The sequence below is a fragment of the Larus michahellis genome, chromosome 2 (genome assembly GCF_964199755.1).
Source record: "Larus michahellis chromosome 2, bLarMic1.1, whole genome shotgun sequence".
Lineage (NCBI taxonomy): Eukaryota > Metazoa > Chordata > Aves > Charadriiformes > Laridae > Larus > Larus michahellis.
Genome location: NC_133897.1, coordinates 88,207,738 through 88,230,731, shown reverse-complemented (window position 1 = coordinate 88,230,731; position 22,994 = coordinate 88,207,738). Strand labels below are relative to the sequence as shown.

Here is a 22,994-nt window from a genome sequence, read left to right as displayed (position 1 = left end):
TTTTCTGAAAGGGAAAATGGTTCATTTGTTTTGAGAAAAAAACATACATAAAGACTTTTGTAAAGAGAACGACCTCAACGTTTAGCATTCTCTGTACTAGTCCCTTTGAAGGTAATATACAAAGGCACATAATTTCCTTGTGCCCTTTTTTGCTTTCGGTTTTTGCTTTGCCCTTTTGCTTATCATAAAGAAATTTCTAAATACAGGGAAAGTTTATTTCTATGTTAAGATATGTTCGTGTTTAAAAATAAAGAAGCCAAACCTAATAGATGATGCTTAGAATAAAGCATGTACATGGCCAAATTGAGGGTCTAGACAGGGGATGCAAACAAAAAATATTTATGTCTCTAATTACTTATTTTTTAAAAAAACAACCCACCAACAACTGAACGACTGAAAAATAAGATTTCACAATCTGTAACAGCCACTAATATTCCATATATCTTTCTTACATTTAGTGTAGTTCCAGATTTAGGAAAGACTCATATCTAGTCGGTTCAAGATAAATGAAAATATTTAAAAAGCAGGTAAAGCTAACCACAAAAACCCTTTGTTACAGAGCTGAGAAAAAGAATTCTCTGCAGACTCATTCCTTCTTGTTTTTGAAACTGCTAAACAGCTGCCTGTTCTCATACACCCCGACTCTGACTATCTGTATTTAAAGACACAGGTCGTCAGCTTGACGATCATAATACCATCCCCTTTCTACTACAGTAGAAAAGTGGATGCCAATCAGAATTGGATCTTGGCCTGATGGGATCTCAGATGACAGTCACAGCTTAAATCCCACCACATCCTCTCTGGTGACGCACACAGCCCACATCGCTGGGGCAGAGAGTCTAACGGAGAAGAGAGAAACGAGAGCCCTTTACGCAACCCTGTCACTGGAAGCGTAAAAGCCTACGGAGCATGCCACTTTCAAGGTTTCCAAGGGATTGCCTGGCCAGCCCTGAGCTACCTTCTCCTTCCGTCATTGTTGGCGAGAAGTCACTAGACGATGCAAGCTTCAGCTCTATGTGGATGCACAAAGAACTGGAGAACGTTAGGAAGGGAGATACCACAGAACAGCAAAACCCACACAGCACTTAAACATTCCCTCTGGATATTTTTCTTAATTTTAGAAGAAACTTACATAGATTTTATCTTGCTGATAGCGCTGGAATAAGTTGTGCATAATGGAGCCTTCGTGGAGATCTATGAGTGCTGCCATGTCTTCCACACTCTCTGCGCTCGTTTGATGCATGGGCGTTACTTTTTGGTGCGTGATTGTGCTCTGTTTATAAGTGAATACCTGAAAGAGGGGAAACAAAGAAAATATAACCATCAGAACATACGTTCAAAAACTCCTATCTGAGAACGGGGCTTTCATACCCATATTCCCTATCCAGTTTATCAGTGTGCAAACTTGTAAAATATAACAGTCTGCCAGCCATACCTTCTTCTAAAGCTTCTCTGACAATAATTGAAGCCCCAAATACATACACAGGGGTCATATGAAACTGGCACATACTGACAATGCACTGAGGACTATAAGGGTTTTTCCTTTTTAAGGGCAAATGTAATCTTGTTTCACGCTGGACTATTGTTGGACTTTATCAAGGGAAAAATAAACCAAGCAATAATAATCATTACCAAAAAATCCAAAACCAGCCACACAAAACCTCACCCCTTAAAGTAAACCCCACTTATACTCAAATTACTCTGGGAGGAAACGTTTTACAGTGCAAAACAGTAAATGAAAATTATTGCTCTAACAGGCTGCAAGTGTTTATATGTTTGATCTGAAATCCACTTAAATGTTTCCATTCAATTCTCCGGTCAGGACCGCTATCGGGTTAGGTCGTTATTCCCAACGCAAGTAGCACGCTAAATTCAGTGTGCTGCAGATATTGGAAAATGAATGGCCGAATCGATTTCTAATTAATGCACTTTCAGGAGGAATTTCTGAAGCCTGTTCCAAACAGACAGTAAAAGCTCTAAAAAACCACCGTTTAAATACTCGATCAGAAAACACTTCTACATATCTTCTGTAAAAATATCACAAATATGCTCAAAAGATGGACACATCCCCAATCTAGTTAAGTAAACTTCTATGAATACTAATGACATCACTAAAGATGATAAAGCAATAAGCTTATGAATTCAGCTTCCCATTTCCTTTTAATTTACATCTTGTCAATTCATCCTCATAGACATAAATCTGCATCCTGTAGCCAACGCTACTCAGGCAATACCAGTCCCTGCTAACGTCACCCTTTCAGTGTAAGAAATTCAAGTGCGGGGTTAATGTAGATACTTTAATGATGTGGAATATTAAAAAACAAAACAAAACACAACACTTCCAAAATCCTTTGAAATAATATTTATAAAGCCGACAGAAGAAGCTGAATAACCGGCAGCCCGAGCGCTGGCGAGCACAGATGTCAACGGGACACACACAAGCAAACCACCAGAAAGTTCTCACAGATTCAGATCATCCAAAGCACAATCCCTAACTGCAGGAAAAAGACAGACGCTGAGATCTGAGCTGTATTTTTGTGGTAAACAACCATCAAGATGACAGGTCAAGCATTTGTACAGGGCAGAGAGGTGCTGGCCAGGATAGAGAAAGGAGCCACTTGTACATGATCCAAGCGGTCCAGATATCCGACAGAAAGAACGAACGTGAACAGCATCAATTGACAGCAAAACTTTGGGGATGAAAATAGTGTTAGCGGTCCCAAGACTAACCAGACAAAGTACGAGCTGGAATTAGAGGTAGTTACGTTTCAAGAGTAATAAACTGCAGTCCCTAGTTGGAAGAACCATGACAAAAAAAGGCCAAAGTTCATACTGTCTAACAAAGAATACTGTATGCTGGAAGACTTGGAAATAAAAGGGATTTAAGGAGAGCAAATCCTAGAAAAGTAAGTAACTTAACAGAAACCATGTATCAGCATGGAATTAAAACAGAAAAACAGACTCAAGGGAATTAGGAAACCAAAAGGGGACACCACATATCCTGTGAGTGTGTGTCATGTGAACACAGAAAGGAAACAAAACATCATTTCTAGGAGAAGAATTTTTGTATTTGTGATGTCTGTTCTTCGGTATGTGATGCACAGGTTAGTAGGGCAGGCAGGGCACTCCATACATCACTAAGCACGTTTATTAACATAAGGAGTTAATAAAAATGCACCGAGAGAAGCAATGTGACTATTGACTCGTGAGTGGCAGGACTATCGAAGATGGTCTTTGCAGATTCACCCTTCCCACTCAAACCCACTATTTTCTCCTCTTCAGGCTGGTTGTTCTCACACTTCCAGCTTTTCCATGCCTTGCCTCCTTGTTTGGGTGAGGAAACAGCTCTGTGAGCGGACTCGGAGATATGCCTGTGTGTCGACCAGATAGAAAACACAGCGACTGGTGATAATGCCTGCCACCCAGACCAGAACGAAGCAGAGTCTCTTCCCCAAGGCTGGGGAGTCACTTTTTCCCTTACTTTTAATTTTTACCAGAGCCACACATCCTTCAGATTTCCTAAACCCACTATGAAACTTGGTCAAAATCATCTAACAAGATCAAAGTCATCAGATAGGGCAGCAGGATCACATGCGCAGACCAAATTTCCTTAAAATGGGCTTTTAGAAGTCCTGCTGCTCAAGCCCTGAAAGGCCTGCTTTTGTTTTATTCCATCTTGACTCAACGCCTTTATTGGGATAAGGATGTGAAACAGCTACCTTGAACTTTATCGTTACTAATTAGAAGGTCACGTTATGAAATATCACAGCAGATGAAATCCTCAGGAAATAGGAACCAAGAGCCATTCTGCGGGGTCAGCATCCAGAAGAGGAAGATGAATGAGTTGGCTCCTGAACTTCAAGAGGAGCCTGTTGGCAGCTCTCAGGAGCGTCCATCCTCAAGGATCTGGCCTGCATTTCTGGAAGGTCAAGTAAAACATGCCGGAAACTTGGAATATGATTTAAGACAAGCCTAAATGAGAATTCAGCAAAAAATTTCTTTCCTCTCAAGATATAAATGGTCCAAGATAACAAACATGCTGAATACATGGAAAACTACAAATTAAACCCTAAAGAGACAACACACAAAATAAGAACTCTCAGCGTTATTATGGAAGTGAAAATTAGAGGTTGAGATAGGAAGGAGCAATGCAAAAAGCAACAACAAAAAGAACAAGCTCAAGAAATATAAAGACAAAATGGTGAACCTAGCTAAACAACAGTAAAGAGCATTTCGCTGGGAAAGGAGAACAATACTCCAAAACCGCTTGTCTGTCCCTACCACGGATTACTAGTGTCGTGATGAACACGCCAAAAAGGGACCCAGATGAGGAAGCAACCTGAAAAGCCAGGGGACCGATGCTACCAAGTTCCCTGGGTAACAGGATAAAGAGCTGCAGGAGGTACTCTGAAGTTCGAAAATAACGTAGGAGGGAACTATCAGACGCCCAGATATTTACAGCTTGCTGAAAGGAGAACCCACGCTCAAGGGCTGGAGGAACGCTGCTTTGTCTGTCTTGAAGAAGAAAAAAAAAAAAAAAGACTAAAAAAAAGTAATCACACACTACTGAGTAGATTTCTTTCTCTAGTAAAAAAGGAAAGATTGAAGAGACAGGTGAGTGAGGACAGGAAAATTTGAATGAATATTAAAAATAGGGTGACATGCAGAAAGTGTGAAAACAAACCATATTGGTCTGGTTGTGACAGCCTGTTTCAAACCTTTGATGACATGACCCCATGTGCTGATTCATGTCTGTTCAGAAATCAACAGGATTATTAACTCAATTCTCTTCTCTCCAGAACTGGGCAAAATTCACCAGCCTTGCTGTGATAAGGACATACCCAGAGCAGTGTCAAGGTCTGCCTGCTCAACCATCGTGATACCCGCAGCATTTGCCAGATCTGCTATAGGACACAACATCAAGCCCTAGACACTGAGAGTGATAACTACACTCATGCTTCCCAAAAGTACTACCCGGATGACAAAAACAAGGAAAAGTCAGAGAAAATGAATTCATCGTCTCACAATGAGAACGTTAGCCTTGGACAAGGATGGGACCAAGGAAAAAGAAGTTAGAGGGAAGTCCTCAGCAGCACATCAACATCTCCAGGACGTGGTCACAACTGCATTGCAAAGAAGGGACAGACTCCCACGTCACCCTCTGAAACACCATTCGGATCCACAAATGTTGCTGTAGGAAGCAAGCACCTTCTCTTTGCAGAAGATGCCAGTCGGATGCTCTCTAATGCATTGTAGGAAGCTGGAGAACGTACAGCATCACACCTGGGACTCCAGATGAGCACTAGGTAAATGGGGGTTTGGCGGTTGATGTTTCGTGAAGGGATTTGTTAAGAAACAGTGGAGCAACATAAATAAATAATTTCATACAGGACTCTGTCTGGAAAGCCAATGACTCCTAAACCACATCCTAAAGCAAAGACATGCAATGAAGATTATGGCTTTAGCACATAAAGATATAGTTTTCCCTATTCATAAATACTGCTGCATGACCAGTGCAATATTGTACGCCGGGATGCGCAAGCATTTGTTAGATAAGCGTATCTTTATATTTTGTTCAGAAAAGCATTTCTTGTGCTCCATGCAATTTGGAATTACTAGTATTTTACATGAATATACTCTTTTAAAACTACCAGCGAGCAAGTAAAGAAAACAACCGACCAACAAATCAGGAGTTTGAGGCATATGACTGCAATTAAATTAATTTCACTGATGCTTTTAAAAGAGCATGAAAACCACTAGCATGAAGACCTTAATATTCCCCACTTCTTTATGTTGAAAATGACATTTTTATCCTGCACAATTAATCTGGCATGAGAAAAAAATAAGAAGCCTTTCAAGTATTCCATTTCAGGGGAATATCACAAAACAATGTCTAATTAATTTTCTGCACTGACAAATTACCCCTAAGCTCAAGATCTAATGGAAATTATATTTTAACAAAAGATTTAATTTGTAATACCATTTATTAACACCGGGAAAGAAGGTCAGAGTGGGCCCCCAATGACAGGCGCACACATGCTTTCTCTCTCAGTGCATCATTTTGTGACATGATGCCAAGTGACAAAAATCCCTGCTTGAACAAGGTCATTAAATGGTATCAAGGGATTTCAGAACAGCTGAGTCAAGTGAGTTTAGGAGAATGCTGAATTAAGCGCTTAGGTAAAGCACATCAAAAAGCCGCACGCAATCCCCATTTCTTGCAAAAGCTACAAATCAGAGTTTGGATTTCCAGTCTGCGCTGAGACAACACAACCAAATCTCTCAGGGTGTTTTTCACAATTAGCTGGTTTTTTTGGTCTGATGCTGATGATCAATATTGGACGGGAGGAAGGCAGAAGGCCCTCTAAAAGTTTCCTAATCAACAATTCAGTATTTGACCGATGGCTGAATCTTCATCATTTTAAGCAGGATTTCCACGCAATTTTTATTTAAGGGCAGAAATAGGTTTTTCTGCATCTTGGAAGCCAAACTAGATCATTACTGAATCCGTATGTGCAAGATCATCTACTGAAAAGTTTACATATTGTGAGCATTTTAAAACAGCCCCTTCTGTACAGAGACCTGAGCCTTCCTGGGTTCCCTCCCAAGCGCAGCTTCCAAGCGGTGCAGGCGGGGTCTCTTTCTTTAATTCAAAGACTGAGATTTGGATTAGAGCAAAGGGTGGTGACAGGCGCTGGCTCCCCACCGCTGCTGCCTCTGGACCGGGATGGGACACCTGCCCACAGCTTCACACCCAGACCATCCCTCATGGCCATCACCCACCATGCAGGCAGCAACAGTTTCGGCTGGTCACGAGCCACCAGCTTCACCACTGATAACACACGCCAGACATGGTGGCATCTGGTCAATGCCAAGTACTGCCCGCTGCTGTGCTGGGGAACAGTTACCCAGCTCAGCACATCCCTGTCGCTGCTGGCATTGCATTAAATAAAGAGGGGTTTTTTTTGGTATGGGTAACAGAAAAGGAGAAACCAACCTCCCTCCACTGCCCTTTTCTACGTAAAAAAACTTTTTACGCACCCTAGGTGTACTCTAGAAACTGCAGGATATTACAGAATGTAATACTGATATTTGTACGTGTAAAACAGAAATATCAAAGTCTTCTTGCACACTTGATTTAAATTAAGTTGCTCAAATCCATATAACCAGAGGGATAATGTAAAATATGGTAATTTAAACATAAAACTCAGTAAGACAGGAAAGGAGAACGCAAAGAGGTATTGCGCAGATGTCATCTGGGAGATGGGTTTACAAACAGTAAAAGATACAACCAACCAACCAAACTTTTTTCAATAATGCCTATGATATTAGCAAACCAACTACTACGGCATCTGGCCACCCCACAGACATCAGAAACCAAAACTAATTGTGACCCAAAACCTGAAGCCATGAGCCTTCCTCTGGTTGCCCCACAGGCTGCTCTACACGAGTTCTTCCACAAGGTTAATCCCAACTGCTATGGTGATGCCCACGAAAATCCACACGACTCAACTGCAACTCCAGAGGACTTGGCTCATACGTTCAAGACATCAGGGCCTTCAGTTTTCTAAGGCATCTTTTTGCTTACGGTCACTGACCCTGCAGCAGAGATATGGGCATAGCCCAGCAAAATACACAAGACTCTACAGCGAAACATCCACTTAAAAGTATCAATTTTTTTTTAATTCTCTGCTGTTGGTCTGAACTGAGGATCATCATTTGTGTTTGTCTCGTGTTTAGATGTTAAAAGAATGCAATAAATTTTACAAAATGTCTTTATACATGAGTCCAAGCAGAAAAAAGAGGCCTTGGGCTCACGTTACAAGTTGTGGAATGCAGCGTTCCAGGGAGAAAAATAAATCATGGCAAGCCCAAGGACCCACAGATTAAAAACAAAAATAAAAATCTTGTCGTTTACTCTTTTTTCCTGGAGAGATCTACTGTCTAAGTAGATACTTAAAATACAGGACAAGGAGGCTCTCTTATAAATCAAAAGCAATTTAAGACCAAATGTAAAGCAGATTAACTACTGACATTTTAAATTCTACAGTTAATCATGACAAGAGTGTGACCCAGGTAATGATTTTGTCCAGTAATTTACTATTTCTCTGTAACAGCTGACCTTAGACATCCATTCCGTTGTCCCAACAATCTTTCAGGCAACAAGATGTACCCAAGTCCAAGGCTTGCTTTGATGCAGTATAATTTAATCTTCTTCAAAGCAACAACAACAAAAAAAAAAACCACAATGAAGTTTCTTATCTGTTAAACTATGGAGGAAAATTAAATACTTTTATGTAAAGTGTTTATTGATGCCAAGAAAAAAAATATTACCAACTAAACTGGTGTCTTTACTACTGTGACTAACACTAGCCTTCAAGCAAATATGCCATACACACATCAACTGAGAACCAGCTTATTCACCACCCATTTTGTAAAATTCCTCCCCACTTACCCTGGGAATCACCCCACTCCCCAGCCTCCCTTCCCAGTTACATGTTAATCTTGACCTCTAATGGAAAACGTCTAAGTGTCCACTTTGCACATTACTGTACCTACACAACCCATACATTGTGTATAATCCTCTATTTTGTTCTTACCCCCTGCTCACTTTGGTTCCAGCCATTTTCATTCTTCGTTCCTCTTCCTATCAATCAAACCTCTTCCAAACCCTTCTCCTCAGTCCCCCTGTCATAACACCTCTCAGCCTTGCTGGGGCCTGGGATATCTGGGTCAGGAACTGCTCCCAGGTTCAACTGCTGAAAGCCTGTCCCAGCACCTTCCCCCACCTCCAGCAGTGACACCGCCAGCGATGGCTTGCAGCCTCTCTCCTGAACGGCTTTCCTACTACAACTTTTGGGTTTTCGCACCCATGCAGAATATCCCTCTCTGCTCCCAAGCTCTGCAGCATGGGAAAGCACACTGCCAGGATGGCAATCCTGGTCATCACCGCCGCAGAGCTCAGCAAACCCACTAAATCACACCTCTTGGTTGTTTCCCTATGTGTTGACCGCTGTCAATAAGCCTGTCTGATCCAGACTTCCCACCTAACGCCTATTCCACAAGAGGTATTTCAAGGCAGTTTATTCCACACACTAACCTTTTTCCGTTCTTAGACAAGCTCTATTGTCAAGTACAAACAAGCTTCCAATTACAGGTTCAGCGCTTATGACCCTTCAATTGGGCTTGCGTACACAGACAATAATGAAATTTAATTCAAATTAAACACATGAATTTTACCCAGATTATACTACAGTAAGCCCCTAGGCAGTCTATGCTAATCCTTACAAGAAAAAAAGAGTGCATAATTTATTTAACTTGCTTTGCAAGCAACCTTATATAACCTATTTATACAGCACCTGAAGACACCACAAAGCCTGATTTTTAAGAAGCCCACCTACAAAAACTGTGACCACAGCACTGCAGAAAATATGAAACATTCCTGGCACGTCACCAGCACTTGCTTCACCATGGGAAAGTGCTCCTTTCTCTTTCTTGAAACAAGAAGTGGAGGGATTGCCGCTGCCCAGGCTTTCCCAGAGCGTCGGACCAAATAAAGTAGTCCAAGGGCAGGACGCAGCGGAGGTACCACAAGATGGGCCTTAGCTGGTCAACAACAGCGTCTCAACTGGAAACCAGCAAGCCATGGAAGAGGCCTCTGACCTGCAGGGCACTGTGATACGAGGCAGAGAGCAGATCCCAGCAGGTACCCGAGGAAGGTCTGGACCAACAATCACCATGGGTTCAATCCTCCATCTCGCTTGGGACACCCCACCAAAGGCACCCCCCAAGTCCATGTTCCTGCCAACAGCACCCAGTAAACAGATGTAATGACAATACGTCTTTTGGTTTCAATGTGTATTGCCTTAACTGGCTCCATGGACAAGGGGGTGAAAATCAATGGTTTCTTCTTGTCAGAAGGAAGCCCAAAACACTAAAAAACCCACAAAACCCCCCCTCACCCTCTATCCCTCATTTTCCACACAAAATAAAGTGCATCTATGGACAATGCCAGGCACTGAAAGCATTAGCTTGACTGTCAACATCAGTTAGAGCGCAAGTGAAACTCTCAATTTCAAATTCATATTTATTCAATGATTCATATGAGATAAACAATGACTATTTGCAACTGAAAGAACAAGACCAAATTTGAATAAAACGCCCCACTATCAAGAACTGGAACAACTCTGTTCAACAAGCAGCCTCCAAATTACACCAGCTTTTTTTTTTTTTTTTGAGGCACAAAACAATTAATCTCAATAGGTCTTTTTTTCTAAAAATGAAGGGGAAAAAAAAAAAAAAGAAAAAAACCATGAAAACCCCACAGGCAGCTGCCTGGACCGCCTCTGAGGCTAGAATAGGAGCAGCCTGCGTGCAGCATCACAGTAATGAAAGGAGAGGCAACACTTATGTAGGAGCTGGAGCTCCGAGGGGCCATCCATGCAAAGCAAGCCCTGCCCCAGACGACGGCTGGCCGGAGAAGGAGACACTCTGACGAGGCCCTCCGGAATATCAAACAAAACCTGGTGCAATGCCATCGTGAGCCTTTTGGACTCCCCCCCACCTCTATCTTCCTCTCAGCGCAACACTGCCTCTGAACCGACCCTGCCCAGGCAGCCACCACAGCTGGTGGGTGCAGATGGTGCCCAGACCCTGCAGGGACCATCGCAGTCCCCCCGGCCACCAGCCCGGAGGGCAACCAGGGGGCTGCCCGGGGGGGAAACTGCCACCAGGCACAGCTGCTTGGCGGGAAGCTTTTGTTGTGAAAGTTTGTGGTAATTATCACCACCCAGGCCAGCCAAGGAGGCTCTGCCACAGCACCAGCTATGAAGGCTGAGAGGTCCTTGCAGTGCCCCGGGTCCTGCTGGTCCCCTCACCCTGTGAAGGGGGACTACAGACCCCTCAGCAGAGGCAGCTGGGAGGAAAGAAAAAGAAAACAGAGCCAGAAAGGATTTTTTACACCAAAATGGATCGTATTGCTGTCAAACTTCACAGAATCACAGAACGGCTTAGTCTAGAAGGGACCTTAAAGACCATCTAGTTCCAACCCCCCAGCCATGGGCTGGGACACCTCCCACTAGACCAGGCTGCTCAAAGCCCCATCCAACCTGGCCTTGAACACTTCCAGGGATGGGGCATCCACAGCTTCCCTGGGCAACCTGTTCCAGTGCCTCACCACCCTCACAGTAAAGAATTTCTTCCTAATATCTCATCTAAATCTCCCCTCTTTCAGTTTAAAACCAATACGCCTCGTCCTATCATTACACTCCCTGATAAAGAGCCCCTCCCCATCTCTCCTGTGGGCCCCCTTTAGGTACTGGAAGGCTGCTATAAGGTCTCCCCAGAGCCTTGTCTTCTCCAGGCTGAACAGCCCCAACTCCCTTGGCCTGTCCTCATGGAGAGGTGCTCCAGCCCTTCAGCAGGCTGAGACAGCCTTGGGCTCTGGTTTCCCTCACTCCTCACACCAGGTAGTGGGCAGCCCTTCAGCTCCCGCCGCCCACAGCTGGAGGCTGCAAGTTTTACAGCTTGCTCACTATAAAGCAAGAAAACGATACTGGCAGGCATCACTCACAATCCAGTGCTGAAGGCAAAAACACCCCATACATTGAACGTTTCTAAAGCCATTTGTGAATTAAAAGACGTGACAACTTGCACCTGCACAGAGGAAGTTCATATACACGTCATCTCAGCTTTCAGATCTCCTGACAACATTTAACTATAAAACTCTCATAAATTAAGTGTTTCCATTTTATTTTAGTTTCTCCAAATCTTGGCTTGGTTTCTCCTAGTGTAAATACTGCACACCTCACAGCAACAATATTCGATTGAACTCAAATCACGTTTTTAATTAAACAACTTTTTTTTTTTTCCCCAGAACAGCAGTGTGTCTGCTTCAGTAGGGCATTCTTATCTTAATTTTAAAAACACATTTTACATCTTTCTGTATTGACAGGTTTCCGGAGAAGCAGAACAGGCAAGAAGATCAGAAGAAGCAAGAGGCTAACATGAGAGTGAACTGGCAGAACTCTGAAATTATCTTCAAGTGACTACTTTCCAAGATCATTTTGATGCAACTCTGGTGAAATTTAGATAGGTGTCTTTGCCTGCTTAAAAAAAATAAAAATTAGTTTTAGTTTTCCTTGCTTTTATGTTACAAAAATTTGAGTATGAGAAATCCTAAAAGTATAAATCTGAATTGAAGTGTGAGCCACTCATTTTAACAGACAACAAAAACCAGAGTCCCTTTATGCTTTTTTTATAAACTAACTTTGAATCTTTTTTTTTTTTTCTTCTTCTGTAATATTACAAAACAGCATTTCTACACTATCACTAATTGCCTCGTGAAGTCAAGCCAAACCCCTCCCTTGACGGGCAACCTGCACACCACGCTCCTACCCACGCCTCTGCCACTGCTTACCGTTGCTCTAATCCAGAAAATGGGAACTGGGTTACAAGCGATCCCAACGCCATGCAAACACCCTGGCTTGAACATCAGTCCCTCGTTCATGCTTTTTTTTTTTTTTTTTTTTTAATAGGATCAGAGAGGCTTTTCTACCTGTGTTTACTACCTGTTTTTTTCCTGCAGGTTGCCTGCGTTATGAGGCTTTGACGCAGCCATACTGCTACCAAGTCAGCCAAGGGCACATTTTATTCACAGCTCAAAGCTTCTTCACTGAAGCAGTCACTTTAACAAGGTAGCTGTCTATTCAGTTCCCCCTCCCCCAAAACTGTAGGTGTATAATGGTAACTTACACAGGGGGGTGGGAGGTAGAAAGGGGAGGAACTCAAGGCCTGAATACCGTAAGCTCCTAAGGACGTCCATCTAAGAGAACAAGTATGTACATGATGATACATAACTCACAACAGAGAAAGTTCAAAACACAATTATAGGTAAGCGAACATGAAATATCGGGCATTTTCCTCAAACTTAAGCATACAGTACAGTTTCTATGGTAGCCATGTTTACAAGGCTATGATATTTCAAAGTTAACTTTTATCATGCGTGATAATCTCAAGACAATTCAGCAGCCTTTCAGGAAAGAGCTAACCGAGGAGAACACCACAAGGCCACTCCCTCCATCACTACAGCCATTAATTCAGTTAAACAGATTCTTTTCCAGCTCTGACTGAAGGTAACTGGAAGATGCCCTTCGATGACAGTGGGAAGGGGTGACCCCTCCTTACCTACATGTCCGGTTCTGACACGCAGAGGTCATTGTAGGGGAGGCAGCAACAGACTAGCCCTCAGCAGGTCTCCAAGGCCGCCTCTCCACCTACCCAAGTTAGCGCTGGGTCCCACAACAGCAGTTTGCCCTGCCTGAGAATGCACCCCAAATATCAACAAAAATTTTTTGCTAACATGGAAGTACTGATGGATAAAAAAAATAAAATAAAATAAAATAAAATCGGTGCAGGTAATTTATTCACACTCAGAATTAGCCAGTGCCATTTGTGCGGCACCTGAAACCTGTATATGCATTGACAAGAAGACCACAGTCCAGGCACAGAGGTTGCTTTAGCCATATTTCATAGTATAGGCTGGACCTAAATCTCAGCTGGCTCCACATAGTGTGAGTAGGGTTTCCTCCGACGAAAGCATGTGAACCAGGACCCTGGTACGTGCAGTCCGGAGACATGGGAGAGTCCGTGTGTGGAACTAGCCTGGGTCTAGGAGGGGACTGATCATTCACTTGGCTTTGCTGCCGACCTACCCAGGCCCAACAGTAAAGCTCACTACAGCCCACAGCAATGCCAAAAGGCAACAAGGAGGTCGAGACGCAAGAAGGCTTCATGCAGCACCCTGCTGGAAGGATTCGCTGGCTTTGCCACAGCTGAGGAGAAGCAGCTCGGCTTCAGCGCTGCACCCCAGTGAGCCAGTCTTCCCAGAGACTGGGACACTGAACCTCAACACCCCAGTCTGCAGTACTGCCTGTGGTCAGGTAGGGCTATGCTGCTCTTCCCAGCACGTCCTGTGTGCCTCGGGGTGCCTCACACTCCTATTTCTCACAGAAGATGGGGAGCTGGCTGCAAACCAGATTTTCAGCTTCAGTCTAGAAATAAATAAATAAAGTAATAACAACAACAGAAAAAAAGAGACATCCCAGCTTCCACGTGCTGGAGAGGAAGCTGCCTGTGTGTGATTTGCTGCAGGGATGCCTGCCCAGGTCCGCAAATCCTCTGAAATAAAAATTCTGCAATAATCCCTCCCAAGGGGTGCTGCTCCTGCATGCCCTGCTAGCAGGACCGTGACAAAGGACTCCGTGTGCGCGGAGGGAAGGAGCAAGGGACCCTGCCTCCCCGCCAGCAGACAACCACAGGCAGCATCCACCGGTCCCAGGTGGGCAGGGCGTCCCTCTGCTGTTACCCTCGCTCAGGTGACCTGGTAGAAATTTTAGATGACAGGTGAACGGTGGGGGAGGGAGTAAGAAGCTGGAATAAATCTGAATTTCTATACAGCAAGCAGAAAGTTGGGGGGTTTTAATAATATATTCTCATAGGTTAACTGTTGAAGGAGGTTTCATGATCAAAAAATCAGTATAAACGTTATTATTTTCAAAAAGTGCAAAGCCACCTAATTTTAAAGTCTTACAGAGTACATTTTGCCCTTAGAGTCTTGCTTTTCTCCAGGACTAGTGTGGGTCGAGACCAGCAGACGACCACGGGCAGCTGCTGGAGAAGCGCTGCTGGGCAGTCAGTAGCACTACACAGCTCAGCCTGTTGCAGCGGGACTTTGTTTCACTGTCTTCCACCTCGAGGCCCTCCCAAAAAGCCACCAAGGCACTTCGCTAGCTGTGGCACAAAGCAAAGGTTAAAGCTTTGAGACATTGGCATGACGTTCTCCCAATAAGGCGCCCACCAACACGTCTTCTTACGTTGAACTGCCAGAGAGAGCCACAACCCTTGTCAGCGAGGAAACCCGAAACTTATTAAAACGGCGTAATTGGGACGGGCTCTCCACCCCTCCCTTCCCCGGCACTGTGAGCTGCAGCAGGAGGAGAGCTTGCTGCCGGAAAGAACAAAACAGGTTCGGACAAGCATGAAATGAAGCTGCACGTATCTTAAGATAGCAGCTGAGGTGGTTAAGCGTTTTTCATTACAACCGTGAAACCCAGACCCACGCCCTGAGAGCCCAACCGGCTCCTGTCGACTGAGGTCCCCCGGCCCCATGTGCAGATGAAGTCGGAGGGTTCCCACCACCATGTGCCAGCCTTCACTGAGTGGGAGGAGCCAAAGTGCCACAGACACTTAATTTATGGTATCCTCAGGTTTTCCTCTTGTAACTCCTTTTTATTATTTTTTTTTTCAGCTGTTTGTTTACTTTTGAGGGGGGAAACCACACAACTGACGTTTTCCAGACGTCCTCTGCCCAAGGATCCCACTCTGATTTAAGATCAACCAAACCAGATGAATATTCCACAATGGTTCAATCATCATGAAAACATGGTAAAGAGAAAGGGAAGCGGTGGAGTAAAAAGAAAAGGGAAAAGGAAAAAGACAAGACATCTAATAAAAAAAAACCAAACCCACACAATAAAAAACCTTACTCCATCTTGTTTTCAAAAGGTTCAGAAATGAGCGGGAGGGAAGAGTTGAAATGCGTAAACTCACAGGAATTTCAGATTTTTGTGTATCTGTCTGGACTGCAAGCCCACACGCAACTTTCTTTTATAAGAAAGTACTGCTCTGGACATGAATGCATAGTTATCCTGAAGTCTAAAATCTTTACGTCTAGATTGGGAACAAGAGAAACTCTGCTTAGTAACAAGCAGCACACACCAGTCGTCTTCTAATCTGCACTGAATAGGACCATTAGTCAGACTGATTACATAGTCAGGCACACTAATTACTTAGGTTCTCTCAAATGCATGCTAGTAAATTTGATTATTACTCAAATAAAGTATACATTGTTAGGTAGGCCAGAGTGAGCTCGCTCTTTCCTTGACCAAAAGCTTTTTAGGGAAAAAAGCTACCTCTTTGCTATAAAATTTTACAGTGTCTAGCACAAAGATGGAAAGACCTCTTGGAGATACTGAAGTACAAATATGAAAACACTACTACATTTTAATATGTCTGGTTTGGGGGAAAACAATATTACATTCTTTTGCTTGATTCTATTACAAGGTACTATTACAAGGAGCATGAATAAATATACCAGGTCCAGGAGCCGTAAGAATTCACAGAATGGCTTAAGAAGAGCTTTTCTTCTGTTTTAGACTCACTAGAAGTTCCCCTTTTTACAGCTTTAGAGATAATACTGCATGTATTACTGTTCATTTTCTGTTACTGTGCAGGTAAGAATCTCTTTTCATTGCACTTGGGAAAAGCTTGTGGATGTTAAATACGAAACCTTAAAGCTTTCTTAGAAGAAAAAAAAAAACAACCAAAAAACACATAACAAAAAAAACCTCAAACTGGTAAAAGGTTTGAAATATGCCCAGTCTTGGCCATTCTCCTGTAGTAGACTTCTTTCAAGAAAAAGATACGTAAGTGGCACTGCTAGAACTTGCCCAGGAGACTGGAGCACCCATCAGTCGTTGCAGGGCATGAATGCCCAGGTATGGGCAGATGGAGTGGTCAAGAGATGCAACACCTTTCAGGGCCACGTCATACATCTTATTGTATGACATGGATATTGCTTTGACATGTGTGAGAACATGCATTATATACTAATAACGAAAAGAAGTTGCTCTTGGCCGCAAAAATTTGACAGACTGTTCTGTAAGTCGTTCCCATAAAATCAGCATATAACTGTCTGGTTTGCATTTGAATTATGAACCTCAAGTTCAAGAAGCAAAAGAGCAAATTTAACACGTAAGAAGGTGGCCCACTTATGAAAACACGTATGTGCAATTGAATTTTCCACAGCCAGCCTCTGCTTAGATAGAATCATAGAATCATAGAATTGCTGAGGTTGGAAGGGACCTTTAAGATCATCGAGTCCAACCTTTAACCTACCCTGACAAGAGCCACTTCTAAACCATGTCCCTAAGTGCCCCATCTACCCTTTTTTTAAACACCTCCAGGGAAGGTGAATCCACCACCTCCCTGGGCAGCCTATTCCAATGTTTAATAACCCTTTCAGTGAAAAAATGTTTCCTAATATCCAATCTAAACCTCCCCTGACGTAACTTGAACCTGTTTCCTCTCGTCCTATCACTTGTCACCAGGGAGAAGAGGTCAGCCCCCATCTCTCTACGACCTCCTTTCAGGTAGTTGTAGAGGGTGATAAGGTCTCCCCTCAGCCTCCTCTTCTCCAGGCTAAACAATCCCAGCTCCCTCAGTCGTTCTTCATAAGGTTTGTCCTCCAGACCCCTCACCAACTTTGTAGCCCTTCTCTGGACACGCTCCAACAAGATATTTGCATTCCATGCCATATAGCATGTATGTATATGTTGGAGAAGCCCAACTACAATTGGTTCCCATGATACAAGCAAAGAGCAATTCATCGCATCCTTTTTTCCCCCCACATAAGGACAGTACTTCTTCAGTAGTTGTGTCAGAATCATGAAGGAGGCAGACAAGAAAGATGTCTTCTATTCAGAGAACTACTTGGTAGCTTTACACATAACTGTGATGTTTATAGTCCTAGAAAGAAAAACCCAAGCTTTTGCTGCAAAGAAAAATACACAATCATTTTTCTGTCTTTGTAAGGATACCGTTGTTTATTTTTGAACTTGCCTTGACAAACCTCAAGCACATGAAGCTGTTAAAAGCCCTAATCTATACTCTTTAAAATGAGGGTTAGATATAAATTCAACAGGAAATATGGTGAGATTACCCTGACATGTTACTAAAAACAGGCTAGAAGCAGCAGATTAAAATTGGACCACCTTTTCCGATTGCTTGCACGGGAGGAAAAGTTCTAAGAGAGATACACGGACATGAGAGTCTTGTGTATTAGCAAATAGCGTTGCCCTCCACTCTCCACACAGATTTATTTTACTATGTTTTCTGATAAACATCACATCTTAAAACTCATCTTTAGAGACTGATGGGGAAAACCCTCCTGCAAGTGACAAAAGGCCGTCCTTTCCCATATCAAAGTCAATGTTCTCTTCCCCTAAAGATGCAACAACTCTCACCGCCCAAAACACGCTCAGCTTAATGAGCAATGTGATGCACAACCTTTTCAAGGGTTCAGTCCTCCTGTTAGCCTACCAACTACCTATTCTTCTTATTACAGGCACTTATAGCACACAGGCCTTAATGTGAAATAGGCTCAGAGGGTAGGGAGTAAAGCAGCAGATCCATCATCCACCTGGGATGGAGCTGAACTGATGGCAAATAAGCTCAGGCAGGTGCGAGTCCTGATGCCCTGCACTGCAGGGCACAGGAGAGTCTGTGGATTGCCAGTTTTTTTTACATCCCAGCCCTTATCCCTCTAAACACTAGAATTCACTGCAAATTTCAAATAGTCTGCAAAGGTCATTATGTTGTCCATTCATATGATTTCTGATGGAGCACAAGGTGAACAAGGACCTTTATTTACTTATTTCCTCATTTTAACATGAGAGGAACGAAAGCAACTTTTGCTGCAAGGGACGTAGAAGAAAAATATTACTGAGTGATTTTATCTGCATAAACTTACAAGCTGATGGGTATATTTTTCCCTAACATATTGCAGTAGAGCAAACAAGCTATAAGTTTGAAAAATCCTCCTACAGAAAAGAAACAGCATCCAATTAGAAAAAAAAGGACGCATTAAGTAACGATTTCATTTAGCTATCCAGGGCCCTAACTAATGTCACCTTACCTGAAGAGTATTTACCTAACACAGTCCAAGCAACTTCTCCCCCCTCTGCTGTCTCAGCTGTGTGTGCTTCAGAACTGAGACCTAGGCTTAGACTCACTGGCCACATCCAGCGACTTAGTTCCATGCATAAACTCTCTCCTGCTCTGATGACGCAATGATTTTTATTACATGTATCTTCAGCCTGGCAGATTAAATTAGAAGTTTCTAGAAACAAGGGCATGCTTTGTGCAGCCAAAGATCACAAAGTTAGAGAGACAGCTACCATCTTTTAAACTGAGCAGCTGTATAACATTGAAAATAGACATACCTAAATTAAATTTCCATTTAGCAAAGTCTCAGTCCTGAAATATTGCAAATCTCTTTCCTTCCCCCTAAAATATCTTGCATTTACTACCATCTGTTTGGATATTGCCTTTTGTTATGCACAATATTAATTTAAGCTAGCAGTAGAAACTTTTCCACAGGCACAGACATTTCTTCTACAAGATCTATGGCTCCCAACTCTCGTCCCACTGATTTTTAAAAGCCTGGGTTTAGCAATGTTCTGTGTGGTACCCAGCCTCACTTGTCCTCATCCCAGATCCATCAAGTCCATGGCACCGATAACGTACCACAGTATACAACATGCAGGGAAAGCCACTATCAGTGGTGCGGAAAGGAGAGAGCCCAGGATGGGCACAACTGGACAGTCACACACAGCTGGTGGCACAGAGGTACCACCTATATACCCAAGTTCAGTCCTGGCCACAGGACCGCAGTTCTGCTTATTATCAAGGCAACCACGGAAACCCATCCTCACCAGTAAAGAAAGATGCAAACGAATAAAGTGCATCTGCGGACACCGCAGTGCAAGACTGGCTCTCACGGCACCAACATGTGCAGCACAGGTGGACTCTAAAAAAGACATAATTTCTTCTTAAAACTCAAATGCTCTGGATTAAAGGCCAGACTTTATGCCTTCAGGTAAGTGGTTACGCGCGCCACAGCTAGGACAAAAAGGTAAAAGTAAGTCCAAACAAGAGGACAAAAAATGCGCATCAGTTTAGTAGGACTTCTATACACAGGCATCTCCGTTAAGGATTTTATTTGGAGTCATTTTATTGCCACAAACAGGACCTGAAGGTAGTGAGGCATAACAAGCCAATTCAACAGAGGGTCATACCCGCCCTTAACAAGAAAGCAACGGCACTCAGTGACTTCAGAATTGCAGTCAACTATCACCTGAATATTAACAAGTATTAAGTTTAATATTAAAATCTGAGTATTAAAAAGAATAGTAAGATGGCATGACAAATTATTCATACAATATTGAGCTGACTCATCACCAGGTGACTCATAACTAATGACTGACTCCAAGTCAATTGCAAAATATGAAGACTGCTGTGATCCTACACAAAAAGCCCTAACATTTGTATCCTAAGCTCTTCCATCATCAAAAGATTCATCAGCACCAGCACTAAAGCAGGTTTCTTACACCGTTAACACAAATGTGTATGAAGTACACATGAACACATTTAACCTGCAAAGGAAGGGATTGTTTCCTAAAAGAATCCATTGAGATAAAAACGTTCCTTCCTTTCAGCACAGTACTGTGATTACCAACTATTCAAATACAAGATTCATTATTGATCTGTCATTCTGCATTACAATAGCTTCAAATACAAATCTTTATACTGATCTCTTCTTTAACGTCCACACTGACAAACAAGATCCGGGTGACCAGGAAAAACCTCCAACAGTCAGTTATATCCACGGAAGTTCAGTGCCAGTGAGGAATCACCCAACGCCTCATTTAGTTCGAGACAGGTAGATATACAAGAAAATCATACTTGTTTCTGGTATGGTTTGAAGATCAACCTGTATTAAATTATTCTCAGGAGACCCCCTGTATCGTAAAGAATGTAAAAATTACTCTTATATTGGAAGTGCTCAATTCTGGGATTCACTCATCTGGAAAGCTCAGTTAACCCAACAAATCCGCTGACTCTACCATCAAGAAACCTTGCATGCTAGCAGATGCAATGGAAATACCTGTTCTTGCGCTTTTATAACCAAGTACTACTATGCTAACAGAGAGAAAAGAAACACGCCACAGGAGCATACCTGTAGGATACTCACTTGAAGAAAACGCGCAGGCATAAATGTGAGCGTGACAAATTAAAACACAGTCCTCACGATTTTGCATTTGCTAGATTCCACTGTAGGTGAAGTTTTCACAGGAAATGGATCAAAAAAAAAAGGAGTAAGGCTCAAACTCAGGTGCTGGAAGTCAAGCACGAAATCTTTGTATGAAATACTGGGCAATTCTAAACAGCTAGGAAGAAACTCAGCAAGCTACACAGGTTCCTAGCGTTATTTAAATTAGAGCTCCTGATTTTACTTCCATTATTTATAGGTTTTGATTTAACTGATCTGCCCAAGAACATAGAGACCAGAGGTCGCATAGAAATGGAGAGTTCCCAACTCCACCACGAGACCATATCCATCAAACACCGCTTCACGTTCCCAGGCAGGGAAAATACGGCACACGCAGCCTTGGTGCCAGCAGAGGAAGCCTGTAGCCTGTCAGTGAGGGGAAGGTTTACCGCTAGACTACCAGGATACACTTCTTGAGAGGACAAGCCAACAAAAGCACGTGCCCAGCGTACAACCTGTCAATTAGATTAAGTCAGATAACAAAGCTGAAAAAGCGCTTCTTTTGATCCCCTCTGTCTGCTGCTGCTCACAGCAAGGGAACTCAAGCACCCAGGTACGTGGCGTTGCTGACAGCATAAGCAAGCGCTGGTCTCCAAAGAAATCCACTTCTCGACATCAGAGGCTTTTCCTGTTAAGACAGGTCTGCGCTAGATCCTGCTGATGCAGCCCTATGAATCACGAATATGAGAGATTTTCCGAGCAGAGGCCCTTGACCTCAGCAGGATTACTCCAACTGTGCTTTTTTGGTGAATTTTCTTTGCTCGCAGGGCTGCTAGGGTTACTTGTCTCAGGGTTAGCGGGCTGTCCCCGCAGCTGGGAAGTGCTGGCACATCTGCCAAAATCTTTTTCCAGACCTCTTGGGGCACAGTTCAGTCCAGTTAAAACACGCACAAAAGTAATAAAACTGAAAAACCGTTCCCTTGGTGCTGTGGGCTCCAGCAGTCCAAAGGTCTTTCACCCTACTGCAGCACCAGCAACTGAAGTCAATCCCTTCCCAACGAAGCTGTTTTGGCTATTACCAACATCACCTGGCCCTTTTCCATGCGCGTCTGAGACACAAACCACGCTGGTGGGGTCCTTGGACCTGAATGGGATTTTTCTGACCAGTTTCAAGGGAACTAAGGACGGCTTTGCCCCCACAAAATTCAGCGCTTAACTACACGCCTGTCCTTCTACCGATCTAACTGCACCACTGCAGTTAAACCACTCTGCCGCATCAGCTGAAGTTACAGCACTATCAGTGCCCGCACGGATATTTTTATTTTGACTTTGCACAAACCACTTCCCAGAAAGTGTAAGATAAAAGCCCTGGGAAGAAAAGGGGGCTGGCGGGAAGAGTTGCATCAAAACAAAACACTAGTGTCAGAATTTGAATCACTGTAGTTAAAACCTTCATGGTGTCCCAATTTGGCCTACAGCCTTCTTCAGACATGCTCCCAGTGGACAGCAGCTACTCCACAAAACATCCCTCCAAAGGAGATACATGCATTTGGCAGCAGAAAATCAAAGAGATCTATTTCCATCAAATGTGAAGATCCTCCACAAAGGACCAATAACACAGGCACACGTTTATGTGTATGATCTGGTGAGAAAGACAAGCTCATATGAGTTAGAGAAGGCCAAAAGGTGAGTTAGGATGCAAAGCCTCACCAACTGGGCAATCGGAAAGCTGTTTTGAACTGGCAAAAGGACACTCCCCTGGGGCACGGTGCTACAGGCAGATGCTTCGAGCGGGATACTGACCACGGGGCATGGAGAAGTCACAGCTGGAGCTACGGAGGCATGCACACTGCAACCTGCCACGGAGAAAGGTGCGGGACAGGCTCCCAAAACGCAAGGCAGTTTTAAACGTTAGCAAGCCGTTGCTGTCTCCGGTTCAAGATGGCAGAAGATAACACCGCCGAGACAAGTTCAAGCAAGCGCTCCCCACAACCGCTGCTGGATCACAGGGTGAAGAAGCAGGTTCAGATGGGCAACCAGCAACTGTTTATTACCAGTGGGAAGAGGCTGTCAGGAGCAAGCTGTGCTCACATCAGATACACGA

The 22,994-nt window shown here is 43.5% G+C and overlaps 1 protein-coding gene across 1 annotated transcript in view; it reads right to left on the bottom strand.

The window, feature by feature from the left end:
• MYO10 (myosin X) overlaps positions 1–22,994 on the bottom strand; it is a 170,160-nt gene that overhangs the window by 94,116 nt on the left and 53,050 nt on the right. Inside the window, exon 3 of the mRNA XM_074576167.1 lies at positions 1,133–1,291. Coding sequence (XP_074432268.1) covers positions 1,133–1,291 — 159 coding nt within the window. The remainder of the gene's footprint in view (positions 1–1,132; positions 1,292–22,994) is intronic.